General features: G+C 46.0%; 1 protein-coding gene across 1 annotated transcript in view; it reads right to left on the bottom strand.

Annotated features, from left to right (window-relative positions):
• The window catches only part of LOC137912904 (dystonin-like), a 73,048-nt gene that overhangs the window by 5,859 nt on the left and 52,527 nt on the right, over positions 1-14,662 (bottom strand). The window contains exons 63-94 of the mRNA XM_068757030.1: positions 14,545-14,629; positions 13,430-13,671; positions 13,101-13,307; positions 12,904-13,023; positions 12,672-12,779; positions 12,366-12,584; positions 12,092-12,295; positions 11,674-11,905; positions 10,525-10,751; positions 10,311-10,433; positions 10,080-10,181; positions 9,344-9,445; positions 8,810-8,983; positions 8,423-8,578; positions 8,081-8,278; positions 7,534-7,662; positions 6,949-7,119; positions 5,953-6,108; positions 5,569-5,775; positions 5,181-5,300; positions 4,542-4,711; positions 4,260-4,419; positions 3,112-3,306; positions 2,901-3,029; positions 2,487-2,630; positions 2,128-2,316; positions 1,874-2,003; positions 1,565-1,728; positions 1,148-1,310; positions 914-1,068; positions 762-836; positions 568-585 (exon numbers count right to left, since the gene is read on the bottom strand). Coding sequence (XP_068613131.1) covers positions 568-585; positions 762-836; positions 914-1,068; positions 1,148-1,310; positions 1,565-1,728; positions 1,874-2,003; positions 2,128-2,316; positions 2,487-2,630; positions 2,901-3,029; positions 3,112-3,306; positions 4,260-4,419; positions 4,542-4,711; positions 5,181-5,300; positions 5,569-5,775; positions 5,953-6,108; positions 6,949-7,119; positions 7,534-7,662; positions 8,081-8,278; positions 8,423-8,578; positions 8,810-8,983; positions 9,344-9,445; positions 10,080-10,181; positions 10,311-10,433; positions 10,525-10,751; positions 11,674-11,905; positions 12,092-12,295; positions 12,366-12,584; positions 12,672-12,779; positions 12,904-13,023; positions 13,101-13,307; positions 13,430-13,671; positions 14,545-14,629 — 4,974 coding nt within the window. The remainder of the gene's footprint in view (positions 1-567; positions 586-761; positions 837-913; positions 1,069-1,147; positions 1,311-1,564; positions 1,729-1,873; positions 2,004-2,127; positions 2,317-2,486; positions 2,631-2,900; positions 3,030-3,111; positions 3,307-4,259; positions 4,420-4,541; positions 4,712-5,180; positions 5,301-5,568; positions 5,776-5,952; positions 6,109-6,948; positions 7,120-7,533; positions 7,663-8,080; positions 8,279-8,422; positions 8,579-8,809; positions 8,984-9,343; positions 9,446-10,079; positions 10,182-10,310; positions 10,434-10,524; positions 10,752-11,673; positions 11,906-12,091; positions 12,296-12,365; positions 12,585-12,671; positions 12,780-12,903; positions 13,024-13,100; positions 13,308-13,429; positions 13,672-14,544; positions 14,630-14,662) is intronic.

The following is a 14,662-nucleotide window of genomic DNA, read 5'->3' as shown; positions in this document are numbered from 1 at the left end:
AGAATGTCAAATCAAATCTTGATCCCAAGATGGTCCAACTCTAAAAGCGAATTAACGAAGAGGGTCAGTTGCACCGATAAGTCATTCCCGTGATACTGAAGCGTGAAACGCAAGCACACAGAAAGCATTATATTCCGAACTGCCAGCCGATGAGAATCTATGCCCGCGTGGACCAATCAAAACATGAGCTGAAATGGTGCCGGCACTTTAATATTGTATTTTCTGAAACTCAAAAGCAAATGTGTTTAACATTTAATACGAGTTTTATCTTTCAAAAGAAAAAACAACAACAAACAAATCTAAAAATCCTATGAAATTGAAAGACATCTCATTAGTAAATCGGTTTTGTGTTCCGACCATTTGCAGATATTGTGAAATTGCTGGGCTAAAACACATTTCAGGCCTGTGTTCCTCATGGATTAAATCAGGAGGCCTAGTTCTACTTCTGAGTTTCAGTCTGAATCCTGGCAGAGCGTGTTAACTGGACAACAAATGACAGTAAACGAAAAGGACTTGCTAAGCACAGGACAGAAGGATCAAAAACGAGGGGACGACTTTCATATGTACCTGGTTTCCAAGGTAGAACTGGTGACACAAAGAAGAATAAAAATATAGAAAGTTAGAGTGTTTAGAAAACATTAACTTCTGTTGATATTCTTTACATTCATTTCTTACCTTTTACAGGATTGTGCCATGAAAAAAAACATTTTCTAATTCAAGCAATGCTGTTATTTGCTGGAATATACTTGAACTCGCCTTACCCGGTATTTGTTGGCACCGATCTGCTCCACTTGGAATCGTTTTGTACATTTGCATTTCGCTACTTGTCGTGTAACCTTCAAAAAAATGTTTACTTCATTATTATATGACAACTCCTGAAACACAGATGTTGTCATTCTTGTTGAGACGTCACCTCATCCTCAATTTTGTCAGCATCTGTTAACGGTTTGTAGGCCTCCTTATTGGGATGAAGGGCTGCCACGAACTCATAGTAGTCAATGTAGCCGTCACCATCTCGATCAAATATGTCTGCCACGGCGCTCATTTCCAGACGACTCGTAGGGAATTCTATTGGAGAGTCAGCGTCAGAAAAGCGTTTCTCCAGGCGGTACACATTTGTTTGTGCGTTTATGTGTCGAATTCTTACTGGAGGAGAGAATGCCTTCTATAAACTCCTGCCGGGTCACCTTCCCGTCTTGATCTTTATCAATGCGGCGGAAGAAGTCCATCACACGAGACTTCTTATGGTTCATCCAGCGCATGTAGCGCTTGCGCCACACATCAAAATCAAAGTTGGCAAATTCTTTCAACTTAAAAAAAAAAGGATCAGATGAAAACCCATTCATTCATCACGGGGACGTACATCGCGCAACTTTTCAGACTTAGGATCACATTTACAAGTAATTTAGAGTCTCCAGTTCACCATTATTGCATGTAATATGCAATAATCGTGAATTATCGACATCACAGGAAGGCCCAGTGTCCTGATTCTAATCAACAAACAACAAGAAAAGCACACATTTGTAAAATAAATAAATAAATACAAAGGATTGTGTTTTGTTACCTCTTCCAGTCTGTCCATGGCATCATTGAGTTTCCGCCTTCTGTCCAAAGCCAGCAGCCACACATGCTGCCACTTTGTGACCAGCAGATTAACGCGGGGATTCTTGGTTTCAATGGCAGCTTGCGTCGCCGACGTGTACAAGGTTTGAGTGGGGGAACGCTTTCCTGTGAGTGGAAGACAAAAACCTTCGCTGTCTAAATCAGGAAGAACAGAACAATGACATCATTCCAGGTGCTGAAATGGTCGCTTCACCCTGCTGTGAGTCAACACCGGCCAGATGGCGCAGGGTCATGTTTGCGGGATACATACTTCCAGTTCTTCCTTTGCCGAGCACTGGGATGTGCGACTGGTTCAGCGGCTCCACGGCCGCCTTCCTTTTGTGTGTCTTGGTGATTTTGTCAACATCTGGTTGCTTCCTGGTCATTTCCTCCATGAAAGCCTGCAAGGGAAAAACAATAAGTACACACACAATCAAGTACTGAACACACTGCCGGCGCTATTCTAAACAATTAATGAAACTGTGACAGCAACAATCTAAAGAAAAAGCCCCAGTTCCGCTTCACCTGGTGTTCTGCTATGAGACCTTTGACCTCCTCGACCTCCTGCGGCAATGACTCCTTGTCCTTGTCGTCGAGGTTGCTCTCAGCCCACTGCAGCCACGTCAGCAGGTTCTCCAGCAGCTCCTGAGTGGCTAACAGCTCACTGAGGGCCGTAGCCAGCCTCTGCTGGTGCTGCCTGGCCCAGGCTTGCACCTATAACAGCAATATCACACCCGTCGCTCATATTATTGAGCGACATGCTGAGGTGCACGGAAGGGTAACCTCATGTTTGTAGCTAGAAGCATCCAAACTGTCGTTTCGTGGTAAATGTGGCTCCGACAGAGCTGAAGGATGTGAAAGAAAAGCTGCTGCTGTGAACTGACCTCCTCAAACCGGGCCTTAATGATGGTGTTCCAGTGTTTGATGGTTGTGATGGAGTCGGGATGGCAGATGGTCAGAATAGCCTCCCCCATGCCAGTTGCCTTACTCAGAGCCACTCGCTTGTCCTCTTGCTTCTTCATGAACTCCTTAAGAACAGCAGATGGTAAAGAGTTTAGATGTAAAAGGGAGCTGTGAAAAATTTAATCATTGCTCATGAGATTTGTCTCAATATTGGAGCGAGACAAAAGCCACAGCAAGAAGATGAAATCTAGTGAAGGAAGCCAGTTGCAGGAATGTTGCAGAATAAGCTTTCATTTGTGAAATCAGCCAAGAAGCTGTCCAAATATAAAATGCAACGGTAAATTTGAGTTGAGTTGTGCTCAAGAGAACGAAACATGAATATCTGCGCTGCTCACCTTGTGTTGGCCGATAAGCTCCTGCAGAGCCGCCTCATCATCAGGGAGGTTGCCGTGAAAGCGCAGACTTTGCTCGGCCTCAGCCAACCATTCCAACAGGATGTGAACGCTGGAGTGGAACTCCTCAGCCTGAGCCGGACGACACAGATCAGTCAGACGCACAAAGCGGCTTTAGCACCTGTCTAGCGGCAGCAGAGCCTCCGCAGTATACCTGACACAGAGCTTGTTCCAGACGGGCCTGTTTGGACACCGACAGGTTGCACACTGTCTCCCAGCGAGTTCCCAGCTCCTGCATCTGGACCTTGACCCAGTAGGAGTCATCGTGGCTGCTATCGATGAGCTCCCTGGCGGAACGTTTCAGAGCTTGGACGCTCACTGTCCTCTTTCCCAGCTCCTTCTGGAAAACCTGCGGGGACCATGTTATCGAAAATGACAAGCAAGACCGGCTGATATGTGCAAAGTGTTTCAAATGTAAAACTAGCAAACGACAATCAGAGATTGCAGACCCTCGCCTCCAATAGACTATTGGATCTTGTGAGACAGTAAACAGGGCTTCCAGATCAGAGGGGCCAAACCTGCTCTAGCTTGCTCCTCCGGAACGTATTACAAGACTCCTTCTGGACTCTTTTTCCCATCATGCCATTCGTGTCCCTCCCTCTTAAAGTGGCAGTTTACAGCAGAGGCACAATTCCAGATGTAAAAATAATTCTAGAATCTGGACCCAGATCCGGATCAACGCCATTCTCGGGGAGGACCGAGCCACGGACAGAACCTTGCTTGTGTAATAAAAATTTCAAGTCGGTTGGGTTACTAGTTTTTGAGTTATGCGCTCGGACAGACAAACAGACAGACAAACAGACAAACAAACAAACAATTGCAATACCCTCGCCTCCTCTTCGGCGAGGGTAAAGAAAATTGAGTTTGGTGTTAAAATTAAACACCACTTATAACTTCAGTGGAAAAAGTGCAGAGCGGAATTTTATCTTTGTGGATCACAAACGCATTCTGTGCAGCCGGCTCACATTACGCTGTTGCCGACACACTGCAGTTATTATTAATGATGACAATGGGAATACGCAAACATGAGAGCATCGGTTTTCCAGACATCCTTACTTGACACAAAACTCTGCAGTCCTTTTGTTGATTGAATAAATAGTCCAAATAAGGTGTGGCTCAAGTGCGGTTTGTTTTCCATTGTGACATGAACCAATGAATAAAGGAAGGAGAGTTCGTGTTGATGCAGCAGTGAGATCCTTTATACTTACTGTTAAAGCCGGGTATCCATTACGACACTTCAGACAGTTTTAAAGACCAAAGTCAACAAAGTGGGACAATCCGGCGTTCAGAGTCGTTTTATACCTTGTGGTTGTCTATCAGGTTGAGAACCAGGTCGATGTCGCCGTGCACAGGCTGGTCCTCGGCCAGCTGAGGCTCCACTCTGTACAGCCAGTCAATGAGAGCCTGGAGAGCGTCCGTAAACTGGCCCGAGAACAGCAGGGCTTCCTCCAGTTTGTTTTGTCTGCAGAGGAGCCCAGATCATCCGCAGTGAAAGAAAATGTCTCAAGAAGGCTGGTGAAAACGCTGACTAGTGTTTCATAAGGGGAAAATAGAGTAACAAATCGGGGGGGGGGGTTTCTTTACCTTTCAACTGACTTGCCACAAACAGTGTCCCATCTGTCCCTCAGTTCGCTCAGCATGTCATTCAGCTTCTGATTATCGTCCTGGAGGGAGGTCTTTTCTTTCAGCGCCCGCCCGGTCCGAGTGGTGGTGTCATACACAGAGTGCTTGCTGCCCAGAGCCTTTTGGAACTCCTGCGAAAGAGAAACATTGACAACCTTTTAAATCTTCTTCTTCGTACTGCTGCCATGTCAGATCTTATCCTAATCTGTGTGTACGCGTGTTTCGTAATAAATAGCACAGTCAAGGGAGAACAAAAAAATTGGGGGTTAAAGCTCAAGAGCCGCTGCTGCTCAGAGATTAAACGTATTCAAGCAATGTCACCCCTAATACATTTGGTCCATTCTGGGATTATGATAGGATTAGTACAACATCCCCACATAACACTGCAGAAACAACAAGAGAGGGCTGGTAGTATAAAGCAAGCAATACTGTAATTCCTGTGAATATCTTTCACTGCTGGATTGCTTCCACTTTGCATACATTGTACCTTAAAAATGAAGCAGTAACCGCTGCCTAGATGCTGTTTCAGTTAAATGAATGCACCTCTACCGATGGGATTTGATCATTATTCTGGGGAATGATAAATCAATGCTCGGTAACCTTATGCTGTGCCAGCTGCATCTTGATTTTGTCTGGCTCATTAGCAATTTCCACTTCCGAGTCCAGAGTCTTGTCAGAGTCGTCCAACCACTCCATCAGTTTAGTCCACGTTTCATGAAACTGATGATACACAAGGATAGAAACACACACACACACACACACACACAAAATGTAAAGCATTGTGACAAACGGTGTAATTGTTCTTGATTCATTGCAGGGTTTTGTTAAATGCTATAAGGTTTGGTATTTAAATACTAAACTGCAGAATGAACGTGGATCAGGTTTCATTTTCTATTTCCAGAGTTTTTCCACCACTAATGAAAAGTTCAAACAGCAGTGAAATAGTGCGTCTTTCAAACCTGATGCAAACTAGAAACCAGAACGGCACCTGTTTCGCCCTCTTCCTGGCGTCGTCCAGCAGACGACCTCGCTCAACTGACCGCTGCACCAGCTTCTCCCAGCGGCCCTGCACGCTGAGCAGCAGGTTCTTGATCAGGACCACGTCCTGTTTCTGGCTGAAGTATTTCAAATGGGTTCCCGTTTTGTCCAGTTCAATAATGTGGTCCCTGTGGGAGTTCACCTCCGTCACAAACATCTGTCCAACACCAGCACGGCAGAGAGAGAGAGAGAGGAACCAGGTTTAGGCGAGTTGTTGTGACTTCGAAAGGGAGGACAGGCCTTTTACTCGGCACCAGAGGCAATGCATCTGGTGCTTTATTTCTAATCAGCATTTCAGTTCTCTTCAGAAGTTGCTAACCCTCAGTGACGTCACCTTATGCTCGTCGATCTGAAACACGATGGTGTCCATGATGAGGGATGCGGGGGAAACCATGTTTAGCGTCTGCTCTGCTTGGGTTAGCCAGTTGATGAAGTCCTGCAGAGAGTTGTGGAAATCTGTGGCAAGGGTCAAGGCTTCCTCCAGTTTGACCTGCAGAAACAACAGAATTAGGAACAATCCTGTTGGATTTTCACCATGTGTGCTACAATACACAATTCTGAAAGGAAAAAGGTTTGGTTGCGTGTGCAGAAGACAGGGAAGGGAGGGGAAACAATTCGTCTTCAGTCGTGCCAAAACAGAACTTCTATTTATAAAGAGGAAGATATACGATCTCTGGAGAAGCCGCTGCTGCTGCTGACGAGGTTTTAATTGAATGAATGAAACAACCGCAGCTGAGAACATCCATTCTGCTGCAGGCACAGGCTCATCATATGACCGTAAACGCTAACGACATTACAAGGGAGAGCAGCGTCACGTTGCTGTGGAGTGTTTTGGCCAGCAGCTACGGTTTTGTGCGGCTATAACATTTCGCAGACTTCTGGGAACGGGACCAACGTGAACGAAAAAAAAAGCAACAAAAAAAAAGCTATTGCAACGAGCCGCCAGAATGAGGAGCGCCCTGTCCGGAGTGAGCAGTCATGTTTACTTATAATGGCCACAACAGTGATTCAAAGCTCGTCCCAAAGAGCCCCCACAGAACAGCAGAGTGACGGATGAGGCTTTGCTTTGGCTCCTATGTGAGTTGCAGCTCGTGAGACAAGAGCGCCGTTGTTCCACGCCACCGGCGCGCTGTGATCTGCAGTGTAACCACATCCTGTGTTTCCCTGCCAGCACTCTGCCTTGACACCATTCATTATCAGCGCTGGGATTAAGGGCTTATAACCCCATAGCTCAAGTGTAGATCGCCCGCTCAGTGGGAACCCCGAAGCTGCGAACTGTCAAGCTGAAAGACGAGTCGGTCCTCCGTTCGCAGCCTTTAACCCAACATACCTTTTTCTCTGTCAGCTTCCCGTGGACGGCGTCCCACTTGTCCTTCAGATTGGCGAGATCCTGCTCCGTGTTGCTATCTGGACCCTCGGGTGTCACGGCGAGCAGTTGGTGACCCTTGTTCATCAGCTCCTCGTACAGTTCCTCCTTCGCCTCAAAGGCAGAGCACAACTCCTGCGAGGCACAAATGGCATGCGGGAGAAATTACGCTTTCATCGAGCAGGATGAATTACGGCGCGAAAGCAAGATCCCGCGGCACCTCAAGCAAAGGGACACTATCTCTAAATGAATTTGTCCAACCCAAAATCAATGAGAGAGTATAATTGAGCATGCTCAAAGCATTCTGTCATTTTTCTGATTAATGAAGCGGATACTTGCCGCTAAGTAAGACAAAGTAAGACAACATTCTGGGACTCATGATAATCTGACACGGTCGAATCCGTCTGAAGAACCTTTTGCTCACTGCCTGTTGTGTATTTTGCCATGTCATTGAATTTTCACACTTCAGATAAAACACAAGAGAAGAGCCAGTCTGTCACTCCCAAGCCTGCCATCTGCATCCAGCCTTTCATATTGTTAAACACATACCAGATGGGCGCTAAGCTGCTCGCGGGCCGTGTCTGGTAAGCCTCCCACAGCCTTTGATGCCAACAGCTGACGCTCCGTGTCTTTCAGCCATTGCTGCATGTCTTCTATGTCACCATGGAAACCTTGGGCCTGCAACACACAACAAGCAGAGTCAGGACAAAAGGTGTCAGACGGATCCATTGTTGGCAACCGACGACTCACACAAGAGGATGTCTGCGTTATTCAGTCCTTGGATTCCTTTAATGACCAAAGCCCATCTATCCGTGGGATCAATTAAAGAAGCCGGAATGGTCATACATAAAGCCTTTGATTACTAAAGTTAGGTGTTGTTATTTCAAATGACAAACAAGCTTAGATTTGAAAACACTCTCAAACGGGGACATTTTAACCTTCCACATCATTAAATATCTGTTATTGATAGAGGCTCTTTGGGATTTGGGTCATTTCTGATTTTTGCCCCAACATTGTTTTCTCCCCCAGGAATAAGAATCAATCACAGTTTACTTAAAAATAAAAAAATAACCTGAGCCTGAACATTTTCTACTACCTGAAGCAGAGCGCTTTCTAACTGTTGCTTCCTCTGCGCCGTCTTCTCCAGGATCGCTTTCCACCGATGGTTCAGGTTGCCCAGTTTGCCCTGCAGACTGGAAGCTTCTTCTCCAGCGCTGGATTCCACCAGATCCTTCCCAGCCGTGTTGACTGTCTCGACGGTAGTCTTGTGAGCCAGCACGTCGTTTTGGAGCACCTGAAGACATAAAGCGGCGGGGAAAGGTGGCGAGATGTTGGATGGACGGCTCTGGATCACCGTATATTTAGATATTTAAAATAAAGGACAATAAATCTAAGAAGTAGTGTCTCTGCTTGAGTGAAATGTAAACTTTTATCGTACGTGGTGCTTGGCGAGCTCTATCTCCACGGCTTTGGGGTCTCCGCCAGCCTTCCTCTGCTCACCGAGCAGCTCCTCGGTGTGGTTCATCCAGGCCAGCAGCTCATCCAGTGCATGCTGGAACTGGCCCAGTGCCAGAAGACCTCTTTCCAGTTTGTGCTGGATTAGTGAGACATTAGCCCATTAGATATCGTGTCAAGTGAAAACCACTTGAGCTGCATACAACACAACTGCTCCGTTGTTGTGCCAGTCGTCTAACCAATCAGGCGCTGTACAGATACATGAATACGTTATAAATAGAGGGAATGTTTCCCTTCTTACACATAATCCAGACATCTGTGTTTATAATCATTACATTTCAGCCATTTCTTCGTGTCTCCTTGGTCTGACCTGTCGCCCGATGATCTTCTCATCAAGGCTGCCCCAGAGCATCTTGAGTTCAGACAACGGCTCTTGGATGGCGAGACGATCGGCCTCCTCCGTCACCTTCTTTAGAAGCAGGCCTGCCTGGTGGTTCAGGCGCTCCATCTCGATCTGCAGCTGATAAGCCTCTCCCTTAAACTCCTGAAAGGCACAAGTGAGCAGCACAGGGTTACACCCAGTCAGCCAGCACAGGCACAAGTCTGTACAGACAACGACTAGATTTGTCTTTGTGTGGCTACTTTATGAAGCTGACTACTTCAGAGCCTTTGTAGCTGAATGAAACAGGAAAGAATGACCAGGATATGAATCAACCACTTAATAAAAAGACAGGTGGTAGATGAAAGAGCTTGAAAATACTGCAATAAAAGCAACAAAGTACATTTAGAAAATTAGAAAAAAAAACGTTCCAGAATAGAAGAGAATCCATTTGTTTTTAACCATGCTAGAATATTCTGCTGATATATATATATATAATATTTAAAGGCAAATACAACACTGTACCTTGAGCTCTCCAATCTGCTGCTTGACAGTTTCCAGGTCTGTACCCACAGGGGACATTAAATCCAGTTTGCTCTCTAGAATATCCACCCAGTCGAACATACCCTGAGTACAAGGTGGGACGCCATTGTTACAGAGAGAAATCAAAGCTTGGTTCACAGGGAGTCCAGTTTCACATAGAGTGTTGTGTTTAGGTGGAAAATAGGAAAGCCAACATGGTAAAAAAAAATAAAAAGCAAGCCCTAAAAATAAATACTGAAACCTAATACTCGCAAGTCAAATTAAAGCAGCCACGAACTGCTATTCCTTTTTTAAGAAGACGATACTGATTCAAAGTGTGAGCCAAATAACGCATAGCACTGTGGTTGGAGTTTATTCCTTCAAACCAAACAGGTCTCCCATAAAAAGCTGCATCACTTCAGTCAAGTGCAATAACTATCCGCTGTAATCTGTGGCTTCATCTGAAGGCCTTGTAAACTCTCTGGAACACTGTCTGACTTTCAAAAGCACATATCTGCCTCAAAGAACAAATTTAATCTGCCGTGCTGTAATATAATAAAGACAAATTAAATCGCCAATGAAAGTCACAGGAACTTCTCAATCTCAAGATTTGAGAAAAAAACAACTTCTGTGCAGCAGTTGAAAAGCATTGAATTATAATAAAGAAATAAAATATTTAATTATGCGTTAATTATTTCAGATTGTTGATTAGATCTTTGATCAGATTACAATTAAATACCTGAAGGCCATCCTGAAACTGCACAGCAGCCTGCATGGCTTCTTCCAGTCTCTCGACTCGCTCCCTCCACGTCTTATTGAGATATTCCCACGCCGAGTTCACCTGGAAAAAGGACACAATTACGTCTCTGCAAGCCGTTCGCCGGCAAAGAAAACAACGCAAACACGCAAGAGGATTAGCAAGGGGAGGAAAAAGAGCTCTGAAAAGGTGAATTGGATTTCTATCGGTTACCTCGTCGATACTTTTCTTTATCACCGGTTTATCAGGTTCTCCACAGGCAGTCATGAGTTCTGCACCCTGGTTCTGAACTACATCCAGCTCTTCCTGCAGCCCATCAATCTCCTCCTTAAATCCCTGTAAAAAAATAAAAAAGAGCAACTTATAAAACAAATAGGAACCATCGCTTTTAATTGTCCACTGGCTTATTCAATAACTTCTTCCTGACCTCCACAAACTCCTGCTGCTGTTTGACGACTGAAGGATCGACTCCCGGCTCCTCCAGGTCTCTCAGCAGGTCCTGGCTGTCCTTGATAGTGGCGAGAAGAGCGCAGTGGTCGCACCAGAACTTGTCGGCTAGGTCCATCACATCCAGCAGCTTCGCCTCCCGCTCCTCCAGTAAGGCCTGGATGTCGCTCCAGAGGAACACCATCTGGTCCAGTTTGTCCTGTACAGCTTGTAAGGGGGGGGGGGGCAAGTAACAATGATTATGAAAATACAAAGAAACATAACAGCATGTGTTCCTCTCCCTCATTGCAGGTTTAATGAGAAACTGCTTAGTCTCTGTCTGCAGATCGGATGTTCCCTTTCACCTCACAAAAGAAAAAATTCCCATTAAAACCACACCTGGACAAAAGCGTTGCCAAAACTCAAACCAAGATCTTCAACCAAGGATTTTAAAATGCTCTGAAAGGGGAAGTGTTCAAGGGCATCAAGGAGGATTGTTTTCCATTTGTTGCTTTGTTACTTTGCTCGGCCGTTAGCAGAATTACAGAAATCCTTCCGGACCAATTGTCATGGATCTTGATGTAAGGGTGTAAACATGGCCCGGCCGATAGAATCTGGACCAAATACACATCACCAGGCTGAACAGCTACTGTTTTGTCATGTTCTCAGAATGAGGTGGATTCGGTTGCATGTTGAGCCCACCCCCCCACACCCCTCCCCCCACTGAGAACAGCAGTGGGTGAGCGAGTCAGTCAATAGAGTGAGGGAGCAGTCTGAACAACAATAAAACACTGAATCAGAAAAATGGAACTGCCAGGGAACAGGGCTAGAGGTCAACCCAGGAGAAGATACATGGACGTAGTGAGGGAGGACATGAGAGTGGCTGGTGTTGGGGATGGACGATGCAAAGGACAGGGTGAAGTGGAGAAGGTTGATTTGCTGTGGCGACCCCTCACAGGTCAAGCCCAAAGCACAGTAGTAGTCGTAGCAGAAAATAAGTCTTTATTCCTGATTAGAGGTTTGAGCTCTCTAAGTGCACTTCTAGCTGGCTCCTTGATTTTCCCAAGAGTCTTTAGTAGAATTAATATCTAACTGTACTCATTTTTAACATAGGAAATAAAGGATACAGGATTTAACTTAGACATCATACCTTTGGCAGATACGTCCTTATCCGCTCCTTCGGACCGTGCGATCATCTCCTCACCACGCTGCATCAGTGTCTCATAAGACGGCTGCAGCTTCTCTAAATCCATAGACACAGCCTTGTTTTCTGTAATCTGCTCCTTGATCTTGTCCACCTCCACCGAGATGGACGGAGGCTGGCGGAGACGTTCGGCGATCCGATCCAGGGATTCAAGCATCGGGTCAATTTTATCGTGGAACTGATGGAGAATGTGGAAAGTTGGAATCACTTTGTGGCACTTTATATGTGCCAAAAATATCTAAAGCAAAACGAGAAACAATCCTGTGCCCACAGACCAACACTGCCAGGGGGAAGAAGTTACCGTGCTTTATTACGATACAGGAAATCTAACGTTTCCTAAAAGGCAAGGTGAGCTGCTCCTCACCTGGGTGGATTTGGAGATGGCCTCATCCAGAGTCGCAGCCCTCTGCTTGACATCGGTCTTGAGCTTGGAGTAAAGCCGGTCTGAAGCCGTGTACTTCTCTCTCATGGGAACACCCTCCACTGGGCTGAGCTCCACTAACTGAGGGCCGGTCTTATTCATCTTGTCAATGTGGGGCTTGTGCTCAGCAATCAGCTCTCGCATTTGCTGGAGAGGATGAGACGCGCTCAGTTTTCACCGCTTAAACGGGAAGTGTTAAGCAGAACAAGTGTCTTACCCTGAGCTCCTCTTGCTGCTGCCTCAGAGCGTCGTACTCGATGGAAGGTGGAGGCAGCTGGCTGAACGTGCTCAAGGTTTCCTGGAGCCAGGGCCACATCTCCTCATACGTCTCCCAGAACTGACTGGCCAGGGACTGGGCTCGCTCCAGCTGCAGACAGCGCTCTGAGTTCAGCTGGCTGACGCTGCCGTACTTCTCCGAGAGAGTCCGAGTCCTGGCCTGATTGAAGACCAAGAAGCTCATTTAGCTTTGTGAGCGCATTTGTATTAATCGCCTGTTTTAAATTGCAATGAGATATTTTGCTACCTTGAGGATTTCTTTCTCCTCTGGGTTCTTGCTCTTCGTGAGGACTTTCCCTCTTTTGATGATGTCATCCACAGCATCTTTGTGTCTCATGATGTCCATGGAGAAAATCTGGAGAACCGGTAGAGTGAGTTTGGACTTGACAAAACAAACCATGATGTTTAAATGGCGTTCTGTGTCTGTCAACAAACACACAAACACACACACACACACACACACAGCAAGACAGGCCAACCTTCTGTGCTTGGAGCTGGGCTGCGGTTTGATCCTGTTCCAGCCTGATCGCGCCCATCGACAGCAACTTCCTCTCAGCTTCGGTCAACCAAGCGAGTTCATTATCTGCTGCCTGTTCAAACTGCAAACAAGCCGACATTTTTGTGAATACCTGGAAATGAATGACCTGCAGACAGACAGACGGAGGGACGGACGGACCTGCTGTGACTTGAGCATATCGGCGTTGATCTGTTCGACATGCCGGGTGACGGCGGCGCAGACGGCTCTGTATCGTTCATTATCCTCAGTCACCATCTTGTCGAGACCCTCGCGAGTGTGCCAGGGGATGAGATCTAGCAGAGAGCTGCTCAACTCATTCAGCTTGTCCACCATAGGCCTTTGGTCTTTGGTCTCCTTCAGCAAAGCCTGGCAAGAGTTCACAACATACAAAAATCGATTTAAGGATGAACAGTCGGCTCACTGGTGGACACGGTGAGAGGTATTTCACGTCAGAAACACAATTTTGTATTTCCTGAGGGATGATTTACCTTCTGCCTGCTTTGTGCATGAAGGAGCTGCTCTCCCCGAGGCTCCTGATGGGCAAACGCAGCAGCCTCAGACGCGACGCCGTCCAGCCAGGAGCTCAGCTCCTCGTGGCTGTGCTGCAGCTTCGTAGAAAGACTCCAGACTCGCTCCAGTTTCTTTAAAACGTTGTCACTCATGGTGTTGATTTCAGCGTACCTCGTTTTTATTCCATCCAGCTTGCCTTGGATAACAATGACCTCATCACCTGAATAGAAAGCATTTCATCATTAATTAGTGCTGGTCTGCTGTTAGCTCACGAGTTTCATGTCAGCAGCATTCTGCAGAAAATTCACCAGTGATCTCAGAATTATATATTTTTTGGCCGCTTCCACTTCTGGGGTGTACCCCGCCTCTCGCAGGGTACACCCCAGAAGTGTCGCCAGCGTATCGCGGGAGCAGGACATACAACCACTCACGCGCGCACCACACGTACAGACAATTTAATGTAAGTTGCATATTTTTGGAGGTTGGAGGAAACCCGGAGAAAACCCACGGAGACACGGAGCGAACACACAGGTAGGACTCGAACCCGGGACCTTCTTGCTGTGAGGCGACAGCACTACCCACTAAACCACCATGCAACCATTTCTTTGTCTTTTTTTTGATAAATTGTCATAATGTTAAAACAGTTTTCAGATTTAAATACTTTTAAACTTTTTGATATTTTGGGAATGCATTTATAAATATTTACTTTATTGCAGTCTGGAGCTTAGTTAACATAAAAACTGCAAACAGTATGTCATTTATCCAACCGTAAAAATATCTGCCTACGCGCAACTCTGAAAGTCCACAATTTACATGAGATATTTTCTCTGTAAATCCATAGAAAGCAAAGTGGGACAAATTACATTTTAAAGGTCTTATGCGCCATTTCCTCCCCAAGCAATGCATCTTTCGGGAAGTTGTATTTTTGTCCTCATGGTAACAAAACAGGAAGTGGCAATTGTGTGATCCAATTATGCAAATAAGTTAATTTGATGACACCAAACTGTTTCTATAAATAAAAGACGGCATACGGGAAAATGCAACAGAACTGATCACAGAGGTTGGGGGGTGACATTTGTGAAGTCAGACATGCCTGTCGTTTGTTTCAGAAGCTCCAACCCATTAGAGAGCGCTTGGTCAACATCCTTCCTCCTCAACTCCACATCGATTTGTACGGCCTGCAAGGAAAACAACCAAAGAAATTCAATATC

The sequence above is a fragment of the Brachionichthys hirsutus genome, unplaced genomic scaffold (genome assembly GCF_040956055.1).
Source record: "Brachionichthys hirsutus isolate HB-005 unplaced genomic scaffold, CSIRO-AGI_Bhir_v1 contig_797, whole genome shotgun sequence".
NCBI classification, from domain to species: domain Eukaryota; kingdom Metazoa; phylum Chordata; class Actinopteri; order Lophiiformes; family Brachionichthyidae; genus Brachionichthys; species Brachionichthys hirsutus.
Note: the sequence above shows the minus strand (reverse complement) of the source record. Positions and strands in the feature narration are given on the sequence as shown.